This window comes from Cynocephalus volans, chromosome 10, assembly GCF_027409185.1.
Source record: "Cynocephalus volans isolate mCynVol1 chromosome 10, mCynVol1.pri, whole genome shotgun sequence".
In the NCBI taxonomy this organism is placed as follows: domain Eukaryota; kingdom Metazoa; phylum Chordata; class Mammalia; order Dermoptera; family Cynocephalidae; genus Cynocephalus; species Cynocephalus volans.
The window spans coordinates 51,072,559-51,099,409 of record NC_084469.1 but is presented as its reverse complement, the minus strand read 5'-3'; the positions used below and the strand labels follow the sequence as shown (position 1 = coordinate 51,099,409).

Below are 26,851 nucleotides of genomic sequence, written 5' to 3'. Positions count from 1 at the left end.
TGAAATACTGCCATTTGCAACAACATGGATGGACCTCGAGAGAATTATATTAAGTGAAACAAGTCAGGCACAGAAAGAGAAATACCACATGTTCTCACTTATTGGTGGGAGCTAAAAATTAATATATAAATTCACACACACACATACACACATACACACACAAACCCGGGGGGGGGGGAAGAAGATATAACAACCACAATTATTTGAAGTTGATACAACAAACAAACAGAAAGGACATGGTTGGGGGGAGGGGGGGAGGGAGAAGGGAGGGAGGTTTTGGTGATGGGGAGCATTAATCAGCTACAATGTATATCGACAAAATAAAATTTAAAAAAAAACAAAAAAAACAAAAAAAAACAAAAAAAAACAAAAAAAAACAAAACAAAAAAAAAAAGAAATATGAAAGGATTGCAGAGAATATAGAAGTGAGGGTTTATGAGTATTGAGTGAGCATGTTACCAAACTGCCCCATTATGAACCTGTTTACATAAACTCTCTATACTTCCTCATTTCCTTCTCCCCAGTTCAATTCTGATATTAGGCAAGTCTAGATGTGGTAAGAGTTACATCCGGAAATCTCTGTGGTACAACATAATAGAAAAGGGCCAATGCCAATGTTCCTGGCTGGTGGGCGACGTTCCATGTGGCTCAGGGACCCAGAATCTTCGGTCAGGTGGCTTTTTTATCTCATAGGGCCCTGGTAGCCTCTACTAGATCCTCTGTATTCAGGATCCCCTATCAGAAGGGGAATATGGCAGGGAGGGCTTCACAGAAGCTTTTAATGGACCACATTTGAAAGCAGCATACATTTCTTCTACTCATGGTCCATTGCATAGAACGCAGTCACATGGCCGCACGGAACTGCAAGGAAGGCTGGGAAATATAGTCTTACTGGTGCCCAGGAGGCAAAAGACACAGGTTTAGAAGAATACACAGCAGTTTGGCTCTACCAAACCTTTTTATTACTACTCTACTTCATCCAAATTGGCCTAAACAATTCTACAAATGACCTACTTATTATGCAAACTACCCCAACACTCAGGGACTTCAAACAGCCACCATTGACTATCATTCACGTATCAGCATGTTGGTTATGGGGGAGGAAGCTGAGCAAGGCTGGGAGGCTCTGCTTTTTACTGCAGGTCGACAAGATGGCTTGGTGGCTGTGCTCTGTTTCTTTTTTCTTTAAAAAAAATTTTTTTTTTTAAAAAACCAGACCATTTATTGCATGACTAATAATTGAAATTCTTAAGATGAACTGGGTGCTGCAACAGCTGCTCTCTCCGGTTCAGTGTTGTTTCTTCTTTGTGTGTTTCTTATCCTCCTCTCGAGACCAGTGGTCTAGCCTGGACAAGTTTTTCTCTGGGCAATGGCAGAAATGGCAAGTAGAAATATACATGGCTTCTTAAGGCATGGACTGAAAACTGACCTGCTGTCACTTCTGCTTGTGTATTGTTGGCCAAATAAGTCACATAGTCAGTCCCAAATTCAAAAGGCCATAATGAAGCTTGGCAAGAATGAGGATGTAGGGAGGGGTGAAGAATTGGGGCCAATAATGCAATCTACCACATGGGGTGATATGGAGAAGGGACCACCCTGCATCATTTTTACCATCCACTGGCTCTCCAAATTGTAACAGAACTCAGTGATTTCTTTTCTTCCTTTTTTCTTTTTTTTTTTGGTGGCTGGCCACTGCAGGGATTCAAACCCTTGACCTTGGTGTTATAACACCATGCTCCAACCTACTGATTTCTGTGTGTCCTGCTCAATGTGTCTGAGGCAATGCAATCCTGCTGTCTTGGTCAGTTCTAGCAACCTGGAATTTGTTGACCAGCATCCTTGTCTTTACCACCTCCAGCTTTCCATGGTAGCCCAGGGTGTACATTTTGAAACTGGGACACACACCCTCTATTTCTCTGTCCTCAGGATCTCTATATTGCCTGATCTCTCCGGAGCTTGTGCTTTTAGCCTGGACACTGTGGACAGTGGCTGGGGTGTGTCCATACATGGAAATGAACCCCGGACAAGGCTAAATCACTAACACACGGGAAAGGGAATGAGATTGGAGGTGGAGGTGGAGAGATTCGACCGATGCTCTGTGTTGCCTCCACACCTCCAGATTCCTTCTTCCTTTTGTGCACACCAGCTTCCTGCCAGCCAGTGTCTATTCCCTTTGTTGCTTCTAGAACCTACTTTGCCAGATTAGGAAGTGACTGAAAATTAGCCTCCCGTCCCCATGCAGCTCTTATCCAATGGCCGACGGTTGTAGGGGAATAAACACTTCAACTCCCAGAGCCCTACTGGGGCCCATTCTGAAGTGTGATTTACATCTCCGACTCCCTCGTGGGACTGAGCCAGTTACCCTTTCTGGGATGCTTGGCATCCTTCTCTTCCCTGTGTGAAGGTTGTCAGAATAAAAATGGAGTCACTCGGGTTAAAAACTCTGAGCCAGGGAAGGTCATGAAGGAGGGGCTCTCAGCATAAATGCTTGATAACAAGAGCTATCACGAAAGACTGCAACAACCACAACCTTTTGCAGAGGCCATCACAACCTTACACGAAAAAGTACTTCTGTGAGGACATCTGCCCAGCAAGTGCCTGTCCATCCTCAGACTGGTGCCACTATTGATCCTTGCAGCCAAGCATAATGATCTCAAGACAATTACGTCACCCTCCTCATTCTTCCTTTAAAAACCTTTGTCTTCTTTTACCTCCCTGAATATGCACTTAGTTTGCTATGGCACACATATTTCCATTCTCAAATAAATATCATTTTCTTTTAGAGAGTCTCCCTCTATGTCTGTTATTTAGGTTGACACCTGTCTCACTTCCTCACCTCCCTCCTGCCAACAGTTTTTTCTTGGGAACCACTTCCTAAGAAATTACTTCTCCATGAATCCCATCTTGAGATTTGCTTTGGAACCCAACCTAACACCAGGAAGTACCTGAATAGCAGGGAAGGGTGAGTCCAGAGAGCTGAAGTGGGAAAAGAGAAGGTGGGCTGCTGGGCTCCGACAGCAACCCCAAAACTGTAGGCAAGAGGACTTGGCTGGGGGAAGTCACCAGAATGCTAGGCAGCTTGTGGACCTGCATAGCCTCTCTGGGCCTGGGAGGATCCCAAAGCTCAGGAAGAGAGCCTGGGCACAGCCCCCAGGTGCTCGGTCTCTGGTAGTCTCTCTTGGGAGATCTTTCGGAGCCTAAAACCCCCATTCTGCTCTCCTGGTGAGCATGAATTTTGTCTGCGCTATTCCCTGTTCAGAATTCATGATGGAGACTGGGAGACCCTATTTGACTCCCTACCCCTGAACCCTAGAAAACAGCTCAGACCGATGGAAAATCTCAAGACTCATTTTCTCTCCTCACCCACATTTTTTTCTTTAAGCACCACAACCCAGGCCACACAGGGCCTTGGGCAGCCCCAAATTGGAAAAACGGCAAGGTCAAGGGCAAAACATTTCCCATTACCTCCACTTTTTCTCTTCTTGGCCTCTCATTGATATTTCCTCACGTCTTTCTACCTCTCCCCTTCCTCCCCTCTTCCTTCTCACCCACCTACCAACCCTTGTCTTCTCCCATCTCTCTTATCCCTTTTTCTATGTCTCTTCTCTTATCTCTCCTTAGAGATGGCAGTCCGATAATTGTTCTCACGAGTGTGCAGTTCCCCTAAGCACCCCTCCAGCAGCACGCACACATTGACATCAGATTCTTATTCTATTATTATTTTTTTTTGCAGCTGGCCAGTACATGGATCCGGATCCCTGACTTTGGTGCTAGAACACCACGCTCTTAACCAAGTGAGCTGACTAGCCAGCCCCCAGCTTCTTTTTCTTTTGTAAGAAATCTATTTTTTTTTCTTTCTGGAGGCTTTTGTGATTTTCTCTAGTTCTTTGATATTTTAAGCTGTTACTAGCATTTATTTGGTTTTGTTACTTTTCTTCTAGTTTATCTTGCTCATTATGTAGTAAACACTTCAGTAGGAAGCATGACGTCCTTGGTTCTAGGAAATTCTTAGAGAATAATTTTTCACACAGTGTTTTCTTACCCATGCTCTCTTTTCTCTTTTTCAGGGAGATTCTATTTGGTGGACGGAAGCTGGAACTTTTACTTGCATTGTTACATATCTTAATTTTTTTCCTTACAGTTTCCCTCTTTCTGTCCCTTACTGATACCTTCTGGGGCAGCATTTTTACCTTGCACATTCGTTTTTTAGCTGTATCTATTCTGCCATTCAACATGCCTATGGAGTTCTTTATTCCAGTAATTATACACTTTTTATCCCTATCTCCAGTTAGGTTCTACTTCATAACTTCCTCTTCTTGCTTCAAGTTTGCAATATACCCCCTTATTTCCTCAAGGATATTTCTTATGCTTGTTTTACATGCCCGATTAGCTCTACTTCATTGTTTGTACATAGCTTCCATGTCTTCCAAGCCAGTTGAGATATTAGAGCCTCCTGGGCATGCTGATGATTTTGTTCTTCAGAACAGGTAACAATTCAGTGCTCCTTAAACCTGATAGTGTTACATTATTATTATTTTTTGAACACTGATTTAGAGATGAAGTAGAAAAACTGATTTATATTAATTTTAAAAAATTACTGGCAGAAAGAGAATTACTTCTTTTGGCTAGGGCAGAGAAAATTTTCTGGAAAAAAAAATTGTCAAGGGTCATCCGTGTGTAGTGGACACTGTTGATGTCCCTCTGTGTCACCCTTTGACCCACCTAGGTTCACCTGCAGCTGGGGCTGACAGTGTCCAGCATAGGGACAGCCTCTAGACTTCTCAGCTTGGTACCCATTTCTTTCCTATTGATTTTCTCTGGTATCAGTGAACTTACTTGGACCCCAGATGCACCCCAACAGTGTGGGGAAGTTTAATGTCCTCTGGGGCAACTCTTACCCAAAAGGTGATAGGAGTTGCTCCGTCAACTTCCCAGCCTCCCCATCCATCAGTGGGAAGATTCTGGGGCATTTCCCCTTGTTTCCCCCCAACCCAGCGCAGGTTAGGACCTTTAAAATCAGAGAATCTGCTGCTGGGAATGCAAAATGGTGCAGCCCCTCAGAAAACAGTTTGTTAGTGTAGTGGGTTGAATGGTGGCTCACAAAATATGTGTCCACCCAGAATCTGTGAATGTAACATTATTTGGAAAAAGGGTCTTTGCAGATGTAATTAAATTAAAGATCTCAAGGTGAGACCATCCTGAATTATCCCAGAGAACGCTAAATTCAGTGGTAAGTGTCCTTATAAGAGATAGAAGAGGAAAACACACAGACACAGAGAAGAAAGCCATGTGAAGATGGAAGCAGAGACTGGAGTGATGTGGCCACAAGCCAAAGAATGCTAGCAGTCACCAGAAGCTGGAAAAGGCAAGGAATGATGTTCCCTTAGAGCATTTGGCTGGAGCACAGCCCTACCGACGGCTTGATTTCAGACTTCCGGACTCCAGAACTGTGAGAGCATAAATTTGTATTGTCTTAGGCTACCCAGTTTGTGGCAATTTGTTACAGCAGTCACAGAAAACTAACACAGTCATTTCAAGAGAAGTGAAAACTTAGGATCCCAGAAAACCGTGTACAAGAATGTTTACAGTGGCTTTTTTCAAGATTGCTTCAAACTGTGGAAACAACTCAAATGTCCTTCTACTGGTGAGTGAATAAACAAACTGTGATACATCTATATGATGAAATACCACTTAGAAATTAGAAGGAACTTTTGATACACACAATAAGGATGAGTTTTAAATGTATTATGCTAAGTAAAAGAAGTCAAATTTAAAAAGCTACATACTGTATGATCCCATTTAAATGACATTCTTGAAAAGGCAAAACTATGGTGATGGAGAATAGATAAGTGATTGCCAGGGCATACAGGGGTTGGTGGGGTGTGGGGGTGGGAGAGGTTGACTGTAAAGAAGCAGCCCGAGAGAACTTTCTGGGGTGATGGGACTGTTCTGTGTCTTGTCTGTAGTGGTGGTTGTATTGGGAAGATTCAAAATGAATTCTTTCAGTAGCTTGTTTTGCCTTTAAAACAGAACCTGCTTGTTGTATTAGCTTTACTGATAATGAACGGCTCTGCACTCCTGCTTCTGTAAACTGTGCTTGCTTATTGCAATAGCTATGTGAATGCTGAGAAAGTGAAACTTAAAAACCTGGAAGAGTTGCCTATATAAACCCTGTAACACTTGAGCTTGGGGCTCAGAGCCTGGAGTGCTGGCTCGTCTGGGCCCACTGGCATGATAAAATACCTTACTCTCCAACCCTCTGAGTGCTGATCACTTCTCTGTCGAGTCTGCGCCACAACAGTTACATGACTTTATGCTTTTATCGCAGATCTGTACACCAAAAAAGAGTGCATTTTGTCAAGCAATCAATCTTAGAACTGACATCTTAGAATCAAACTCTTACATACTTACAACTTAGAACTGACATCTTAGAATCACACTCTTACACATTTACAACTTTAGAGTTAGAAACTTCTAGAATATTCAGAGTAATAGGAATATAAGTTCCATTCTGCATTCTGTTAGGGTTGGCATGTCTCATCTCCACCAACTTTGGTTATTGTGAAGTGCTTGGGACAGTGCCTGGCATTGAGCAATCTCTCAGTGATAGCCGGGCTGTTATTATTATTATTGTTGCTGGTGGTGGTGTTTTATGCCAGCCTTTGAGAGGCCCTCTGCCTGATGTGTCCTCCAGCTTCTTCCTCCCAGCCTCTCCCTGGTGCTTACTGTCCAGCTGGTGCTCAAAATTCTGGTAAACCAGTCAGGCCAGGGTTGGAAGGCTGTGTGGACCCAAGAACCACTGCCGATAGGCCTACCACATCCCATCTTGAAAGCTGAGGAACCTCAGCGCCATGCAAGGGGGTGGTGGTGAGTGACAAGCAACATTTGGCTGGCTCTGGGCTTTCTGTGGCCACTGGCAGGCTGGTGGCTGAGCACAGTGCTTCTCTTCGAGCATGGTGGCTGCAGCCACCTGCTCAGCCCATCCGTTCCTGATGGGAGCTGGGCTTTGCAAAGTGCTAGGGATAGTAGATGCAAAATAACACGTGTTCCATATGCCAATTGGCAGTGACCCTTTTCTGCTTCTTTCTTTTCCATTGTGTAAATTTTAAGTCTCTCAGATCTCCTTAAAAGAACACAACTTTTAACTCAAGTATAAGTGTTTTAGTCCATTTCGTATTGCTATGACAGAAATACATGAGACTGGGTAATTTATAAAGGAAAGAGGTTTATTTGGCTTACGATTCTGGGACAGCTGCATCTGGCATGGGCCGCAGACTGCTTCTACTCATGGTGGAAAGTGGCAGGCAGCTGGCAGGTACAAGCAGATCACATGGCGAGAGGAAGCAAGAGAGAGGAAGCAAGAGAGAGAGAGGAGGTGCCAGGGTCCTTTAAACAATCAGTTCTCGTGGGAACTAATAGAGCAAGAACTCGCTCACTTCCCCTCCTCCGCCAGGGAGAGCATTAATCCATTCATGAGGGATCTGCCCCCATGACTCAATCAGTTTCCAACACTGCCACATTGGAGATCAAATTTCCACATGAGTTTTGGAGGGGACAACACATCCAAACTCCATCAATAAGATTCAGACATAAAGCTTCACAAATCATAAGGGTATGGCTTTATACCTTTTTCACAGCTGAACATCCCTGAGTAAACAACACTTAGATCAGGAAACAGAATGTTTTGAAACACCAAGCTCCCCCTACTCTGCCTTTCAGTTTCTAACCCTCAGAAGTAACTTCTATCCTGGCTTACAACACCAAAGTCTACTTTTGTCTGTTCTTAAACTTCATTTAAATAGAATTATACAATATGTATGCTTTAGTATTTGGCTTCTTTCACTCAACATAATGGCTTTGAGATTCAGCCATGTTGCTTGTTACATGAATAAGTTTTTTTACTATTAGTTTTCATATTCCTTTTTACTGCTATATAGTGTTTTATTAAATATACAATTTATTTATCCATTCTACTGTTGATGGATTTCTTGTTGGTTTCCAGTTGTTGGTTGTTACCAACAATAAAGCTGCTATGAACATTCTAGAACATTCTTTTACCAGACATGCTTGCTTCTCCATTGAGTAAATACCTAGGAGTGGGCTTGCTAGGTCATAGGTTAGGTGCCTGTTTAATTTTAGTAGATACCATGCAAAGCTTCCTAAAGTGGCTGCACCATTTTACACTCCCTGCAGCTGTGTGTGAGGATTCAGGTTGCTCTGTTTCCTGCTTTTTTATCTTAGTCTTTCTCATGAGCGTGTAGTAGAACCACACTATGATTTTAACTTGTGTTTCCCTGTTGACCAAGAAAGTCATCCACACTTTTTAATGTATTTATTTAGCTATCTGAATATTCTTTTTATGAAATACCTATTCAAGACTTTAACCCATTTTACTACTGGGCTGCTTTTTTCTTGTGACTTGTAAGAGTTCTTTATAGATTCCAGGTACAAATCCTTTGCCAGAGATATGTAATATTTCTTCTTCCACTCCTCTGTGGGTTGTCAGACGTACCAATTTTTTTTCTCTTAGTGCTAACTGGAAGAATCCCAGGATTTTACTTTGAAACTGTAGGCCTTTCTAACTGCTGGTAAAAACAAATCACAGCAAGACGAGAAAAAAAAAAGCTTTTCATTCTCCACAATTTCAGGAAAGCAGGCATGATTCTATATCATAAAAATACTCTGTAAAGATTATTTCTAACAAAGGAATCTTATGAGACACCCAGACTTCAGATTTTGTTCTTATGTCCTACGTAAATAACTTTTCACTTCTAAAAAGTCTGTAATTACAATCGGTCGTTTGTTGGGCTGGAATCATTGATCCCTCTGCCCCATCCTGTGTAGATCACGAGTCAGGTAGTTGAAAGAAGATTCTAGCAACCTCAGGCACAACAGACATGCTTTATTTCAGACAGGAGCTCTGCCTCCACTCTGCTGCTCTGCCGACTTGCAGTTCAGAGTAGTTGTCTCTCTTACATTACAAGTACACAATAGTGGCCAGAAGCTAAGGATTACATAAGCGCACATGCACAGTTACACTATTCTTATATAACTAGTTCACAGTGTATGTGCAAAAATGTGCTGAATTATGTCCTGCCTGATAGGAGGTGAGGAAGCCTGACTAAATTGTTTCTATTTTCCTTACAGTTGTTGCATAGTAAAAAATTTAACATTGTCCAAAGAGAGGTCTGGCCTTCACTCTGAGCTCCTGGGAGGTCATCTCTAAGTTACTCGAATGTCTCACCTAATAAAAGTGTCTTTATTTACCTGGGGCCTTTGGTGCCAGATAGTCTAACAATGTGATTGAGGGTGGGGGCTTTGGGTCATGTAGTATCAGCTTGATCTGCAGAGGGGCTGGAGACTGAGATCAGCCATGTTGGTGACCAGCCAGGTATACATGACCAAGCCCCAACAAAGACTGAACACCAAAGCTTGAGTGAGCTCTTCTCATTGGCAGTAATCCATTTATATTGCCACATATGGCAGCCGAGAAAGTTGGAGCCATCCTTGACTTTTTTGGGAGAAGAACCGGACAGCTGGAAGCTCTGAATGTGGAACTCACCTGGACTCTGCCCCATTCATCTCTTTCTTTGGTGCATTTTAATCTGTATCCTTCACCATAATAGACCATAACCACTAGTACAGCAGCTTTCAGTGAGTTCTGTGAGTCTTTCTAGCAAATTATCAAACCTGAAGACGTCTTGGGGCCCCTTGAACTTGTATTTGGTGTCAGACTGAGGGTGATGTTGGCAACCTAGAAACTCTGTGGTTGGTGTCAGAAGTGGGAGTGGTTTGTGGGCTGTTCCTGCATTTCACAGTTTGTCTCACTTAATAATGGCCCTGGTAATATTATTTTTATTGACGTCCCTGGTAATATTATTTTCATGCACATATGTGTGAATATTTTTTAGTAAACCAGAAGAAAATCAGTGGCACATCCTTTTTCTCTCACACTTTTTCCTCTACTAGATTTCTTATTTAAGTAATAATAAATAAGATTGTTTTATTTAAATTAGTGATGCCTTTCTTGATGCTGTTTGTGACAGACTTCTAATTGTCCTCTAGTATGTATTTTCCCTTTTGTCCACTGGAATAAAGGTTTTTTTGTTTGTTTGTTTGTTTTTAAAAGATGACCAGTAAGGGGATCTTAACTCTTGACTTGGTGTTGTCAGCACCATGCTCACCCAGTGAGCTAACCGGTCATCCCTATATGGGATCCGAACCCCTGGCCTTGGTGTTATCAGCACCACACTCTACCGAGTGAACCATGGACCAGCCCTGGAATAAAGTTTTAACAAGACCCATGGCCACCCAGCTAAAGACTATGTTTCCGAAACTCCCTTGCAGCTAGGTGCAGCCATGTGAATGCATTCCAGCCAGTGGGCTGTGAATGGGAAGCAAAGTGTGTCCCTTCTGAGTCTTACCCTTAAAGGGAATGGACATCTGTTCCCCTGGCTCCTTTTTCCCTTACTGTTTGGAGATGAGGAAACTCAAGCAGCCATCTTAGACTGCAAAGTGGAAGCCATGAGTCACACATGGTATGTGAGAGAGAAATAAATGTAAAGGTAGGAGTCAGAAGTGACTCTCTTTGTGAAACTGTGTGTGTGTGCTCTAGTACAGGGCTCTGACTGCCTGGAGAGGGCGCCTCTTAATTATTCACACAAAGGCTCCAGGTGGGCTGAGGGCTCTAGAATTGTGCTGTCCTATAAAAATATAATGTGGGCCACAAATGTCAGCCTTATATGTAATTTAAAATTTTCTAGTAGCAATAAAAAAAAAAAAGGAACAGATGAAATGATAATGGTAACATATCTAATAATACAATTATTATATATTATATTAAAATCAATGATATTAGTGATATATTAATATAGTATAGTCATAGTGATGATATTATTATACATATTATATTAATACATATAATGATATTTAATTATAATAACATAATATATTTTGCTTAACCCAATTTTTCCAAAATATTATTTTAACATGTTATTAATATAAAAATTATTAAGATCTTTTATGATTTTTTTGTACTAAGTCTTTGAAATCTGGTATATGTGTTATACTCACAGCCCTTGTCAATTTGAACTCACCATATTTTGAGCCTTCAGAGGCCACATGTGGCTGGCGGGCTGCCATATTGGGCAGGGCACATCTGGATCTTGAAGACGATGAAGAGACACCAGCATAAAGGTTACAAACATAGAGAATGTGTGTACACACTGCCCTGTAATTTCACTGCTAGAGAGTCATCTGCAATGAATATTTGTGTACGGGTCCTAGGATATATATACAAGGATGCTTGCTGTGGTGTGAACAAAAATATTGGAAACCACCTAAAATTTCACCAGTTGGGAAGTGATTAAATAAACAGGTTTCAAACTAACAAAGGAGTTATCATGCTGTTTAAACAGAACAAGACATTTTGAAATGTACTTATGAAGCACATTATTCTGAAAAAAAAAAAAAGGGATAAAGCACATTATTGAAACAATTGATGAAATTCAGTGAGGAGCTGGATTACATAACAGTGTTGCATCAGTATTACATTTCCTTATTTCAATAGCTATTCTGTGGTTATGACAGAGAATATCTTCTTGTTCTTAAGAGACACACAATGAAGAATTTAGGATAAAGGGGCATGACGTTTCCAACTTCCTCTCAAATGATTCAGGGGAAGATGTAAACAGATGTAACTATAGTTATAGTTACGGATCTATACCTCCTGTATTAGTTTCCTACGGATTGCCAGCTCCCACAGTCGCATGAGCCCATTTTTTAAAATGTCTCTCTCTTCCTCTCTCTCTCTCTCTGTCTTCTCTATTGGTTCTTCTCTCTGGACCACCCTGATTGATATACACGCCCCCCACCCCCCCATAAATACGTGGTGGAAGCATACTAAAGCACTTGGACAAATGTTAACAATGCATCAATCTGGGTGAAGGGAATACAGGGTTGCTTTTACTATTGCAACTTCTGGTTAAGTTTGAAATTCCATCAAAATAAAAAGTTACAAAACAATTATTCTGAGAAGGGGTTCAAAGCTTCATCAAGGGTCCAAGGCATAGAAAATGTTAAGATCCCATGCTTTAAGGCGGGATGCAGCTTTGGTCCAAAATCCTGAAAGTCAAGTGGGTGTGGCCTGGCCTCCTGGGTAGCCCTGCTCCAGCGCCCCCCTGAGGCCAGGGTGAGAACAACACCGCATTCTTATGACGCCCCAAATCCCCATCAATAGACCTTCAAAACCCTTGCTGAGCAATGTAGTCCATACGCATGGCTTCGTTTAGTGGAACTAAACCTTGCAGAACATCGTGTACCCACATTTCCATCTCAAAACACAAACACCGCGTTTATAAAAGTCTTGGTGAACGCATTCCAACTGTGAATTCAGAAGGTGGCAGGTGGTGGACGTTTCAATGCCTTTCTTTTTTTTCTTTCTTTTTTTTCTGGGGGTGGAGGGAAGGGAGTGCATTTCCGGATTGTTGGAATGTTTTCAACGAGCACGGATTACTTTTTCAATGAAAATAGACTAGATTTTTTTTTTAACATTGAAGATTGCTGTAGAAAAATACTGTGGGGAAAGAGGTGGGTGATTATTGTGGAGTTGCAGAACAGTGTGGGAAAAATCGAGCCTGTTTCTGTAATCAGCGTCACAATCACACCCATTTGTTGTAGGCTGAAAAATGGCCCCCATGAAGTCCACGTCCTACTTCCCAGAAGCTGAGAATGTGATCTCACATGGCAAAAGGTGCTTTGCAGATGTGATTAAGTTAAGGACCTTGAGATCGAGAGACGATCCTGGTATATCCGGATTTAATCACAAGGGTCATGATACGAGGACGGCAGAGGGAGAAGTGAGACACACAGTGGAGGAGGAGGCAGTGCAATCTCAGAGGCACAGATTGCAGTGATGTAGCCTTAAGTCAAGGATTACGAAGCTGTTGACAAAGGCACCAAGCCTATACACTGGGGAAGAGACTGCCTCTTTAGCAAATGGTGCTGGGAGAACTGGATATCCATATGCAGGAGAATGAAACTAGACCCACACCTTTCACCATACACTAAAGTCAACTCAAAATGGATTAAACAATTAAATATGCACCCTGAAACAATAAAACTTCTTAAAGAAAACATAGGAGAAACACTTCAGGAAATAGGACTGGACACAGATTTCATGAATAGGACCCCCAAAGCACAGGCAACCAAAGGAAAAATAAACAAATGGGATTATATCAAACTAAAGAGCTTCTGCACAGCAAAAGAAACAATTAACAGAGTTAAAAGACAACCAACAGAGTGGGAGAAAATATTTGCAAAATATACATCTGACAAAGGATTAATATCCAGAATATACAAGGAACTCAAACAACTTTAAAAGAAAAAAACAAGCAACCCAATGAAAAAATGGGCAAAAGAGCTAAGTAGGCATTTCTCTAAGGAAGATATACAAATGGGCAACAGACATATGAAAAAATGCTCAACATCACTCAGCATCCGGGAAATGCAAATCAAAACTACACTGAGATACCATCTCACCCCAGTTAGGATGGCTAAAATCCAAAAGACTCTGAACGATAAATGCTGGCGAGGTTGCGGAGAAAAAGGAACTCTCATATATTGTTGGTGGGACTGCAAAATGGTGCAGCCTCTATGGAAAATGGTATGGAGGTTCCTCAAAAAATTGCAGATAGATCTGCCATATGACCCAGCTATCCCACTGCTGGGAATATACCCAGAGGAATGGAAATCATCAAGTCGAAGGTATACCTGTTCCCCAATTTTCATCGCAGCACTGTTTACAATAGCCAAGAGTTGGAACCAGCCCAAATGTCCATCATCAGTGAGTGGATACGGAAAATGTGGTACATCTACACAATGGAATACTACTCAGCTATAAAAACGAATGAAATACTGCCATTTGCAACAACATGGATGGGCCTTGAGAGAATTATACTAAGTGAAACGAGTCAGGCACAGAAAGAGAAATATCACATGTTCTCACTTATTGGTGGGAGCTAAAAATTAATATATAAATTCACACACACACACACACACACACACACACACAAAAACCCGGGGGGGGGGGAGAAGACATAACAATTACAATTCCTTGAAGTTGATACGACAAGCAAACAGAAAGGACATTGTTGGGTGGGAGGGGGGAGAGGGAGGAGGGAGGGGGCTTTCGGTAATGGGCCACAATAATCAACCACATTGTATATCGACCAAATAAAATTAAGAAAAAAAAAAAAAAAAGGTTTACGAAGCTGGAAGAGGCAAGGAGCGGACTCTTCCCTGGATTCTCTGGAGGAAACATGGCCCTGCCAACTTCTTGATTTTGGACTTTTGGCCTCCAGAACTGTGTGAGAACAAATTTCTGTTGTTTTAAGCCACCCATTTCATGGCAATTTGTTACAGCAGCCACAGGAAAGTAATATAAAATACTTTTCACCCAGCATGTCTCTAAGATAACCTAGAATGAAGCTGGAAAGGATGCGATATGGACCCCATTTCCAAGTCGGATGCTTGTGGCTTGTTGGGGGGGGGGGGGTGCCGTCTCCTGACAACATCAAAACCTTAGAAGGAAGATTTAATAGCAAAAGGTACCCAAGTGCTGGGCCACCTCCCCAGGCCTGCTTGGCCTCTCTGGGCCTCCAAGCAACCTGGCTGGGAGGCTGGGGATCACAATCCCTGCTCTCTAGGGCCCCATGAGAGTTTAAGCCAACTGGACCCCTGAGCTTTTCCCCAGAAGCCTAGGGCTTTAGAAGGAAAGAGAGAGATGGCCTCAGATGGGGAGACCAAGGCCAAGAGAGGGGCTGAGCCCAGACAGGGGCGGGAGCCTCTTTGAACTGGCTTCATTCCTTCTTGGACCAGGAATTCTCTCAGTTTTCTGAGCCCTGGCCTCCTTCCTCTGACTGGCAGGGGATGTTTACAATCCTCGGGTGTGTGCCCACAGAGGGAGCCCCAGACACGGTGACCAGTGCGCTGACCAATGAGGACGCCAGAGAGGAAAGACGGGTTATTTCCTCCCTCCTATCTGCACCAGCCCTTGGGGCTTTAAAAGCCACAGTCTGGGGGCAAGAAGGACCTTCGATCGGGGAGCCCAAACAGATAGGAGGGATCATTGGGGAGCCCAGGAGACCAGAATATGGTGAGTCTCGGAAGGGAACAGGTGCAGGAGCCCTCTCACCTCCCATCTCTGCTCCCGTGGGTCCTTTTCCCTCTCCCCAACTCTCCCCTTCTTACTCTGTCTCTCCCTTTCCTTCCTCCCACTCCCTGTATTCAATCTCCCCCCTTCTCTCCTCACCCTCATCCCAGACTCTCACACTCCAGGGTTGGGATGTAGCCAAGGAATAACATTGTCAAGGGATTGTGGGAGCGACAGCAAGCTCACAGGGCTGGGGACCTGAGAAGTTTCCTCAGGGGAGGAAACTCTTCAGTTGGGTCTTGTAAGATGACTAAGAATATTCCACAAGCAGAGAAACGCAGAAAAGCCTTTCCTGGCAGCAGGAATGGCAGGGGCCCAGGTTGGGAGGCTGGAAAGAGGTAGTTTGGAAGAATGATAAAGTTACTGACATGGTGTTTCAGATGTTCTAATTCTAGAGATGGGGAAACTGAGGCCCCAGCAGGCACAGGGATGGCTTGGGTCATTCAATGGTGGGTGGAAGAACTGGGCTATCCCATGGATTCTGTGAGTCTCGAGGGATTTTGTGTGTCCCCAGGGTACACCAGGGTTTCCCTTCTGTACCTGTGTCCCTGTTGGGGCCACTGCACCAGAAGAGCTGTGATTTAGCACCTGCTGTCACAGAGGGTCTTGCCTTGCTTCATCTGCGTGAAAGAGGAAATGGAAGGGGCCGGCCCGTGGCTCACTCGGGAGAGTGTGGTGCTGACAACACCAAGTCAAGGGTTCAGATCCCCTTACCGGTCATCTTTAAAAAAGAAAAAAAAAGAGGAAATGGAAAACTAGTTGAATGGACCAGGGAGGAGTGTGATGTTGCTTCATTCCACCCTTGAGATCCGACTTGGGCAACAGGACTTTCAGAATAGGAGCAACCATTTGCTTCTTTTTTTTTTCTTTTCATAAAATATGCCAAAGTACCAAAGGGTATTCAGTGAAAAGCAACTCTCCCTGCCTACCCCAGAGCCTCTGACTGTTGTCATTGCCCCCAGGAGCAGTTTATGGATACCAGTTTATAGTAGATCCTTCCAGAAATAGTCTACAGATGCCCATGAACGGATGCTTAGGGACGAAGTAAGGGGTAGCTTGATATGGGGGACCTGAAACCAACTTCGACTTCTGCCTCTCCTGTGTAGTAGCTCAGGAGACTTGTGCTGTCTGGGCTTCCTGCTCCTTTTAAAGGCAAGGATAGTAAGAGAACCTATATGGCCAGCTCCAAGCAAGCAAGCAAGCAAGCAAACAAACAAACAAAAAACAACAACAAAAAACCCCCAGAACCTACATCATAGGCTAGTTGAGAGAATTAAATGAGATAGTACATGGAAAGCTCTTACAACAGTGCCTGGCATACAACTGGTGCTCAGTGTGTGTGACATGTCTGTCCTTTCTCCCTCTTGCAAATAGAAGTATGTTTTATACATTATTCTACACCTTACTTTTTTTTTCACAAAAACATATTGTTAATCAGTGTTTATTGAGTGCTTACTGCATACCAGGCATTTTGCTAAGCACTTGACATTTATTAATTTCTTTTTTCATGGCTGGCTGGCAAGGGGATCCAAACCCTTTACCCTGGCATTGCCAGCACCACGCTGTCCCAAGTGAGCTAACTGGCCAGCCCTGCATTTACCAATTTTATATTAACCTATGAGGAAGGTACTTCATTGCCACGTATCTCAAGGGAGATGCCTCCTTCTTTTTGTCAGCTGTGTAATATTCCAGTGGGAGGTTCTATTCCCTGTCAGTGTAGATTTAGGTTGCTTCCAATATTCTGTCTTTAAAACTAAAATTGTCCTTCTACTTTCATCTTTGGACTAGTGATTGGGTTTCCAGAATTGCGAATGTTGACTCCAAGGCATGGCCAATTTTTATTTTAACAGGTAACGCCAAAAGTTGTACCAATTTGAATTACCCACTACAGTGCCTGAGATTACCTGTTTGTCCACACCCTCATTTGCACAGTTTTACCAAACAATTTTTGTCTTTGAATTTGAGAGGCAGTTCACTGCATCTTCAAAGTATATGGAGGCTTATCTTTTTCACTTGATTTTAAGAACGTGAGTGGTTTTGTTTTTATTGCTTAGGGATTTTTCATTATAAAGATTGTGCAAATTTGAGAAAAGAAACACGAAAGTTGAAGTGTCTGATCCCATTTCTCAAGGGTCACAACATACTATGGTTTTACGTGCTTCCGTGAGTGGATTGTTTAAAGATGTTGTGTCCATGTAGGAAGAGGGAGGGGGATGCTCAAGAAATGAAAGCAAACCTCGCCTTCTATGTATTTACTGGCTCTGAAAGCATTCCTGAGTGGGCCTGTTATTCCCACTTTAGGGGGGGGACAATTGGCAGGACTTTCCCTATGGGAAGGATAGGGGACCTGAAGCCATGCGTCAGCTGCCCGACTGTGTCCCAGTCATGCCTCTTCTCTGTAATCTCAAGTCTCCCCATTTTCTTCCTCCTCTCAGCCATCACTCCCATCCAGACCCTCATCTTAATAGGCCTGAATCCCTGTCACAGCCTTCCCTCTGGCGCTCCTGCCTCTTGTCTCACCTCCTCACAGTGGCTAGAGGGAACTTTCTAAATGAAAATTCTAACCTAGTCCCTCTCTACCTCAAAGACCATCCATGGCTCCCCATCACCCCAGGATAAAATACAAATTCTTTCACATGACATTTGTGGACTTTCCAACCTTATCTCGGCCACCTGCCAGCCATGCTGGCCTTCTTTCCTTGGGGTCTTCTATCTAGAATGCACATCCCTCACTCCCACCATATGTTAGGACTGGTAGCCACGCAGAGAGAGGGCTCTGGAGTTCAACTCTCAGGAGTTCCCTCCTGTCTCTGCTCTTGCTAACTGAGAGGACCTGGAAAGGTCTTAACCTCTTTGTAGCCTTAGTTTTCTCATCTGTAAAATAAGTGTTGCAATAGCAATAACCCTCCTGGGGTTCTTGTATGGATTAAATGAGATAATACACGAGAAGGGCTTAGGACAGAGCTTGGCAATTACTATTTCTATTCTCGTAAGTGCCGTGTCTTCTCCTTCACCCTGTTCCCATCGGATCCATCCATGTCTCCTCATCGCTGCCACCTAGTTCAAGCCACCATTGTTCCTCACCTCACCTGGACAATTCGATGCTCCTCTTCTTCCCAGCTTCTGATCTAGACTTCTTTTTTCATGCCACAGACAAGGGCCCTCCCTAAAATGAGCATGTGAATTTAGCAACAATATAATAGTACCCCCGCCCTTCAAGTTGTTGTGACATAAATCTTGTTATTAACTAATCAACGAACCAACACCTGGGAAGCACCTTGAACAGTGCCTGGCACTTATGACCCCCTGCGTAGCCTTCAACCTGCACCATCTGATCCGGTTGCCACTGGCCACACGTGGCTATCTAAATTTAATTAGAATGACCTAAAACTAAAAGTGCAGTTTGTCAGACACGCTGGCCACATTTCAAACACTCAACAGCCACCTGTGGCTGTCATATTGGACGGTGCAGATATAGAGTGTCTCCATCATCGTAAAAAGTTCTATTGGACAGTGCAGCAGGTTTATAGTTTTATGTCTCCGGGACCTTTTCCTGACCCCACTCCAGGCTGGACTCTTTACTAAATACTCTTGGTTCTCATCACAGTTGATTAATTTCTTTCTCCCTGTAGACCAGAACCTCTCTGAGAGCAGGGACCAGGTATGTCATGAACCAATCCTCTAGCCATTTAATATTTGTTCAATGAAGAAATGTTCTTAGAATCTTTCTTAGACTCCTAGAAAGGTAGAACCACGGATGGTTTGATATATTTTATATAATATTCAGTTTTCGGAATGGGCAATGCACTTACATGGTTCTATATCCAACAAGAACAAAGCAGATATAGGGAAAAGCTGCCTTCCAATTCCTGTCTCCCGCAATTACCCCATTTTTCTCCCCAGGGACAACCACTGTTATAAGCCGCTGGAGCTAGTTTGTGCACACACAAGCGCGCGCACACATGCAGGTAGAGACAGATTGAGAGAGGACGATCCCCTTTTGTAGACAGCACGCTTTACGCACAGCTCCACTCTTGCTCTTTTGATTTCGCCCCTATCTCGGAGGTCTTTCCACATCACCACTTTAACAGCTTCCTCATTCTTCTTGACAGTTGCGCAGTATTCTGTTGTTTGGATGTGCCATCGTTAATTTAGCCAGTCCTCTCTCCAGCAAGGGGAAACTGGCTTAAATTAGCTTAAATGCTTCAGTTTTTTCCAGTCTTTGTGGGGATGCTGCAACGGCAAAACTTTCTAGCTGTTTGCATCAAGGGGATCCTGAAAACCATAGAGTTAGAATCAGCATTTTTTTTTTCTGCTGTCATGAAGTCAGTGAGAGGAAGGGACTGAGTGAGCTCACGCCAGGAAAGGAGCTTTGTCAGCTCATGAGGGGAGCCGGGGGTGGGGAGTCTCCTCTTCAGAGGGTCTGAGTCATTGTGCAGCCAAGGATTGCTGACAGATTGTGAAACCAGCAGAGGGAAAAGTTAGTTTCATGTATACATCTGAGGGTGGCATTCCAAATATTTAACAACCTACTAAGATGCAGAGCCCCCCTGAACAGGGTCTGGGGCCTCATGCTGTGCCTGGCATTAGCCCTTTAGTGATCTGAGCATGGGGACCTGGGGGGAGGGTCCCAGAGTAGGAAATGGGAGGCCAGAGTGCTGGGGGGCATAGTAGGGTGGGTGGTTGAAGGCAGGGGCTATTTACTAATGGAAATATTTCAAAAATTTTAACTTTCTATTTTGAAATATTTTCAAATTTATAGAAAAATTACAAGAATAGTACAAAGAACTCTCAGATTCTCCAGATTTACTGTATCTATTATCTATCTGTCTCATCCATCGTCCACCCACCCATTCATTCATCCATCCATCCCCCATCCATCATCTGTCTATCAGTAATATATCTCCACCCATCCATCCATCCACTCGATATCTATCACCCACCTGTCCATCATCTATCCACCCATTTCCATATATTGATCAGCTATCTGTGTATCTATGTATTTATCTATTCATTCGTTATCCACCCTTCCATCATTTATCTATCTCTCTACCTACCTTTCTATCTGTATCTATCATTTATCATATTTTTTTCTGAACTTTTTTGAAAGTAAGTCACAGGCATCATGTCCCTTTACCTGTAATTATTTCAGTGTCTGTTTCTCAAGAACAAGGACATCCACCCACATGCACACAGCACAGTGATCAATGCCAGGAAATTTAACACTCGATGCAACACTGTTATGTAGTCCACAGACAGGACATATTCCAACTTGCCCAATTGTCTCAATAATGTTCATCTGGAACAGTCAGTCCCTCAGTCCTTCCTTGTCTTCATGGCACGGGCATTTTTTTATTATGTAAAATTCATACAACACATATAATTCACCATTTAAAAGTGTACAGTTCAGTGGAATTTGATAAATTCACAATGTTGTGCAACCACAATCTCTGTCTATTTCCAAAACCTTTTCATCACCTGAAGGAGAAACCTCACACCAGCTAAGCAGTCAGTCCCCAGTATTCACTCCCCAGCCCCTGGCACCACTAGACTTCTTTCTGTCTCTATGGATTTGTCTCTTCTGGACCTTTCATACATATGGAATCGTCCAATATGCGATCTTTTGTGCCCGACTTCTTTCACTCAGCATAACATTGTTTCAAAGTTCATTCACACTGTAGCATGTATCGGCGACTCATTGCTTTTTATGGCTGAATAATATTCCACTGAATGAATAGGCCACACCCTGTTCATCCTCTCACCAGCTGACATCGGCATGTTCCCTTTCAGTAATTTAATCCCTGGTACATCTCCACCAGCGAGTTCCCACTGATCACAGCATGGCCAACCTCAGGGCAACAGGAGACGACGACAAATTGAAAAAGAGCGTCCAGAGAAAGACAATCTGAACTCTTCAATCATCATAATATCAATAAATAATAATAGCAATGACTGCCATTTCTTGCCCCCTCTGGTGTGCCAGGCTCTGTGCTAGGCGATTAGACATTTTTCATCTTATTTCACCTGCAAGGTGGGTGTTTCTGTTTGCGTAAATACTCAGTCTGCAAATTCAAATGCACTCAAAATCCAGCTCTGAATATTTCTATAACAACAATTTCTATTATTCACTGTCCCTGTTTTCCTGGTTTGGTGTCCACAGCGCCCCTTGGAAATGGTGGGGAAGCGGCTGTCTGAGTTTGCGTCCCGGCCTGTGCAGGTCTGAATGACTATCCGTGCGACCGGGAACAGGCTACTTCACTGCCCGGTGCCTCTTGTTTCCTCATCCACAAAATGGGCATATTAATAGAACCTGCTTATAGGGCTGTGGTCAGGACTGAAAGAGCTAATGCCGTGCCGGGCACATAGAGGTGCTCAGTAAATACTGGCTGCTTTAATATGATCAATCTGTGCCCCGCATGGGGATTTTTTCATGGAGTGTCTGGTGTCTCTGGACACAGATTTGCCTACAGGGCTTTCTTCAGTCCAGCTTCCACCTCCAGCAGCCTTTCTCTCTTGGGGGCGTAACAGCCTCCTGCAATTCTGTCTGGGAAGAACTGCTCAGGACTCTTCTATTCTTTATTTTATTTCATTATGAAAAATTTCAAACACACAGAAGTGGAGAGAACGATATTACGATACCCCACGTACCCATCAACCAGCCTCAACAGTTACCAACACCACCGTTCTTAGCCACCTAGCCCTCCCCTCCTCCCTCCCTCTCTGTTTCTCTCCCTCCCTCCCTCCCTCTTTCCCTTCCTCCTCCCCCTCCCTCTCTACCTCTCCCTTTCCCTCCCCAATAGCTATTTCTTTTGCTGGAATGTTTTAAAACAAGCCCAAGACATCCTATTTCACCTGCTATGTATCTCTATCACAGAAGGCCCTGTCCTACTTTAAAAAAAAACAACAAAAATACAATCCTATATCACATTTATTAAATTAGCTCTGATTTCTTACTATTATAAAATATCCAGTCTGTTTTTAAAGCTGCCAGATTGTTTCAAAAATGTCTTCTTTTCCGGTTGGTTATTCAAATCAGTATCCAAATGAGGTCTTCATATTGCCTTGAGTTGAAATTCCTCTTAAATCCCTTTGAATCTGTAACAGTTCTTCTTTTTAAAAAGTGCTGTCATTTATTTGTGGAAGGAACCAGACCTTTCTCCCTCCAGCGTTTCCCGCGGTCTGACCTGGCTGACTGCGTTCCTCTAGTGTCTCTGGCTTTTCCTGTAAACTAGTAGTTTGAAATCCAGAACCTTGATTAGATTCAGGTTCCATTTGTTTTTTCGTGTCAAAGATGACTTCCTAGGTGGTGCTCTGTCCTGCCCACCGCCTCACATCGGATGGCACATAATGTCTGCTTGTCTGTCTTCTTGGTTTGCTAAGTCCGAGCAGCAGGCTCATGGTGCCAGCCCAACCCATTTATTGTAAATTCTCTGTCAACTTTTCCCCTAAATGGCTTTCGGAGACGTGGGTGCTCATTGTCCACGTGCATGATTCTTCTACAAAGAAGGACTATCCCACTTTTAATCTTTGTGTTACCCTGAAATACAAGGGTACTTTGAAAAGTTCATGGACGAATTTGTATTATCTTCTTTTTTTCCCACTTTTACACTTCCTTTATTTGTTCCAGTAAAACAATTACTCACCTACATAACAAATGTTTCTTGAGCACCCACTGTGTCCTGGGGGGCGTTGTCTTTTTCACTAGTAATGGGGAAACAAGAGCCTTAAAAAGCCTGTGCTCCTTTGTTTGTCTTCCTTTCTACTTCAGGGTCTGAACGCTGATGTTTCAGCCACAACTTTTTTTTTTTTTTTTTTAAAAGATGACCGGTAAGGGGATCTTAACCCTTGACTTGGTGTTGTCAGCACCACGCTCAGCCAGTGAGCAAACCGGCCATCCCTATATAGGATCCGAACCCGTGGACCGGCCATCCCTATATAGGATCCGAACCCGTGGCCTTGGTGTTATCAGCACCGCACTCTACCGAGTGAGCCACGGGCCGGCCCAGCCACAACTTTTTAAAAAAAAAAATCCCCAAGTTCGTACGATTTTCACCTTCCTCTTGTCTATTAAATCTTCTCCTTCCCACAGTCTCTGTTGTTATGAATTAATCTCTGAATTCCTCATGTGAATCCCTTCAAAACCTTTCTGACTCAGCTACCTGCCCAGTCTGTGCCGAATCTAATCTTCCCTCTGCAGAAAAGTCTGAGTGATTTTTATGAGATGGAAATCTAGTGCGTTATCGCTAGGTTTGAAACCTGCCCAGGTCTCATGTGTTATCTTTTAATTCTATTTTTTCCATGAATTTTTTGAAGTACCTTCATATACTTTATACAGAAATAGCTGCATAAATGCTTCTTTTCCTTTCCAGAATAAAAAAGTAACCAATGAGTTTGCTTGTTTTTATTATCATTATGAAGTCACATTATATATTAGTGTGTCTCATTTCATTGCAATTATTATCTGGTGCTCAAATTGTCCCGTATTTGGGTAGTGGTAACCATCTCAGGCTGTCTCTTTGTCCTATTGACATGACCTGTCATTTACAAAGAATTTCCTTACTTTCTAGTGCAAGATGTTGTGGGCTCATCTTTGTGTATTTCCTGTCCTAGAATAGGACTCAACCTTTCTCCAAGGACCCTTGGCTTCTTTGAACGGCAAATAGTCTTTAGAGACCATAATCTAGGTGAGGCCCTTTTGTTCTTGAACTCATTACCTGTCTCTTTTCCTTTCATCCCTTCTACCCTCCATCCAGCAAGGAAAAAAAAAATTCATTTCTTTTTTTTTTCAGATTTTTAAAATTATTTTTTAATTGACACATAATAATTGTACATATTTATGTGGTACACAATGATATTTTGATGCCATGTGAGATGATCAAATCAGGGTGATTAGCATATCTATATTTCTTATTCTTCCTTTTGTTGACCCCAAACATTTTTTCTCTGCTTAAGACTGATAAATCTCCCTAACGGCCTACGGTTTTGGAATAATGATAGTTAAAACCGATGGGCTGCTAGGCGCTCCATGGGAGTTAGCTAGGAAAGAAAGGGAGGGCATGGAGCCCTAAGGGAACTTGCAGTGAGAGGGTCATACAGGCTTCACACAGGCAGTCAGGATCTGGACCCTAAAGCCAAAACTCCTAACCCTAGTGCCATTCTGAGCCGTAACTGGAGCCCAGGGCAAAAGGACACATCGTGTGCGCTCCTATATACCCTTAGCGAAATATCTTCTCACAGTTTGAGCCAAGTAGAAAAAGTTAATAAAGCTCTGAAAACACTCACCAGAAAGCCCCCGACCCCCCATGACTGTCCAGAAAGCCCTCTTTGTGCAATATGTTTGCATACTGTGGTCAGTCACGCTGTGCACCTGCGTTAGCTCCCCCAGCTGAGAATGCACACCGTGGGCTGATTGGAAACTACAGCTGCGGTCGCACAATAGATGCAGGGTCACAAAACAAACAAACAACGCAGGCTGTCTTTGTTTAAAACTTGGAAATTTTTTTCACCTGGGATTTTTGGCATTAATTTGGATTCTTTAAAATATTATATTAAAATATTATTTGTCTTGATGACTGAGTTTTTGGGGGTGCCCTCCTCCTCCTTCCATCTTGTGCCCTCCAAGGTAAATGAGATACTGCACAGCCACTGCCTCCTCTGGGTGGCCACTTGAAGGAGGAGCGCAGAGCTGATCATCTGCCTCAGTGGGTGGAAGGCAGGAGAAGGGAGTGTGGTGACAGCGGATGTGTGTGGGGAAGCTGTCTGTTAATAGCATCTCTGTAAGCGATATTAAAAATTTCTAACTAGTGGCATGTCCTGGTCACTGACCTATCAGAATGGATAGTGGCTGCAGCCTTGCAGCAAGGCTGGGCTTTAACCATTTGGTTGCTGGATCATGGGAAAGTCCAGGGGATTCTGGAGGGAAATGGCAGGGTGGCAAGCGACCAATCAGCATTTCGATATTTTAATAAATGGTGTGGGGCTGGCCTGTCAGCTCAGTTGGTTAGAGCACAGTATAGGTAACACCAAGGTCAAGGGTTTGGATCCTTGTGCCAAAAGAAATAAGCAAGTAAGTAAATAAATAAATGGCGTGACACCCCAGCTGACTGTCAGCCTTCACATCGCCATTTCCCGGGATAAGCTTGAATGCAAAAAGTCACTTGAGCGACAGGCTCCCCTGGCACGTGTCTCCAGACTCATCCTCTCCCTGCCTCTCTGATTCCACTTAGGATCCCGTGGACAGTAGCACCAATGATTACTCCAACTATGATTCCATAACCCTGGACCCCAGCATTCCTGTGGATAAAGTTTCCAACACACTGCGCATTCCTGATGTCCTGGCCTTGATCATCTTTACAGTTGTCTTCCTGGTGGGAGTGCCGGGCAACACCCTGGTGGTCTGGGTGACGGCATTCGAGGCCAGGCGAACAATCAATGCCATCTGGTTTCTCAACCTGGCGGTGGCCGACCTCCTCTCCTGCCTGGCACTGCCCATCTTATTTGTATCCATTGTCCAGCACGGCCACTGGCCCTTTGGTGTGGTGGCCTGCCACATCCTGCCCTCCCTAATCCTGCTCAACATGTATGCCAGCATCCTGCTGCTGGCCACCATCAGTGCTGACCGCTTTGTGCTGGTGTTCAATCCCATCTGGTGCCAGAACTTCCGAGGGGCTGGCTTGGCCTGGGTGGCCTGTGGCGTGGCCTGGGCCTTGGCCCTGCTGCTGACCATACCCTCCTTCCTATATCGTGCGGTGCATGAAGAGTACTTCCCACCCAGGGTGTTCTGTGGCGTTGACTATGGTAAAAACGGTCAGCACAGGGAGAAAGCCGTGGCCATCGTCCGGCTGATTGTGGGCTTTCTGTGGCCACTGCTCACCCTCACCATCTGTTACACCTTCCTTCTGCTCCGGACATGGAGCCGCAGGGCCACGCGGTCCACCAAGACACTCAAGGTGGTGGTGGCAGTGGTGACTAGCTTCTTTATCTTCTGGCTGCCCTACCAGGTGACAGGGATGATGCTGGCCTTGCTGCAGCCGTCCTCAGGCATCTTCCAACAGGTGAGCAAGTTGGACCCGCTGTGTGTCTCCATCGCCTACATCAACTGCTGCATCAATCCCATCATCTACGTGGTTGCCGGCCAGGGCTTTCAGGGCCGGCTGCGCAGATCCCTGCCCAGCCTGCTCCGGAACGTGCTGACGGAGGAGTCCGTGGTCAGGGAGAGCAAGTCTTTCACACGCTCCACGGTGGACACGCCGGCTGAGAAGAGCCAAACGGTGTGAGGGCAGGCGTCCCAGGTCACCATCCGCCTGAGGCTCTTCCCTGCTGGTCACCCTCTTTCTACTGATTTCAACTCAGCTCTTGGGGAGGTGGCGTGTTGTCTTAGTGACCTCTGCTTCCTTCCTTCTCTTTCCCAGACTTGTCCCTCCTCTTCCAAACTAACTCTTCTCATCCTACTCATCCTTCCTCATTTCCAACATTAACGCTTCCTTCTGGGGACACCACGCCTGTCTTTCCATCTGAGTCTTTTGAAACACAAACTGAAAGCGAGGCACCTGGGAACCTCCACACAGCAATGTCCGTGCGTGTAGCGTTCATCAGCACATATCGAATACACACAAACAGGAGCATTCTCACTTTCTAAAA

The 26,851-nt window shown here is 43.9% G+C and overlaps 1 protein-coding gene across 1 annotated transcript; it reads left to right on the top strand.

The window, feature by feature from the left end:
- Window positions 1-15,100: 15,100 nt before the first annotated feature.
- Window positions 15,101-26,487, top strand: C5AR1 (complement C5a receptor 1). The gene is made up of 2 exons (XM_063113226.1): window positions 15,101-15,154; window positions 25,438-26,487. The coding sequence occupies exons 1-2, from the start codon at window positions 15,152-15,154 to the stop codon at window positions 26,485-26,487; spliced, it is 1,053 nt and encodes a 350-aa protein (XP_062969296.1). The 5' UTR covers window positions 15,101-15,151.
- Window positions 26,488-26,851: the final 364 nt, after the last annotated feature.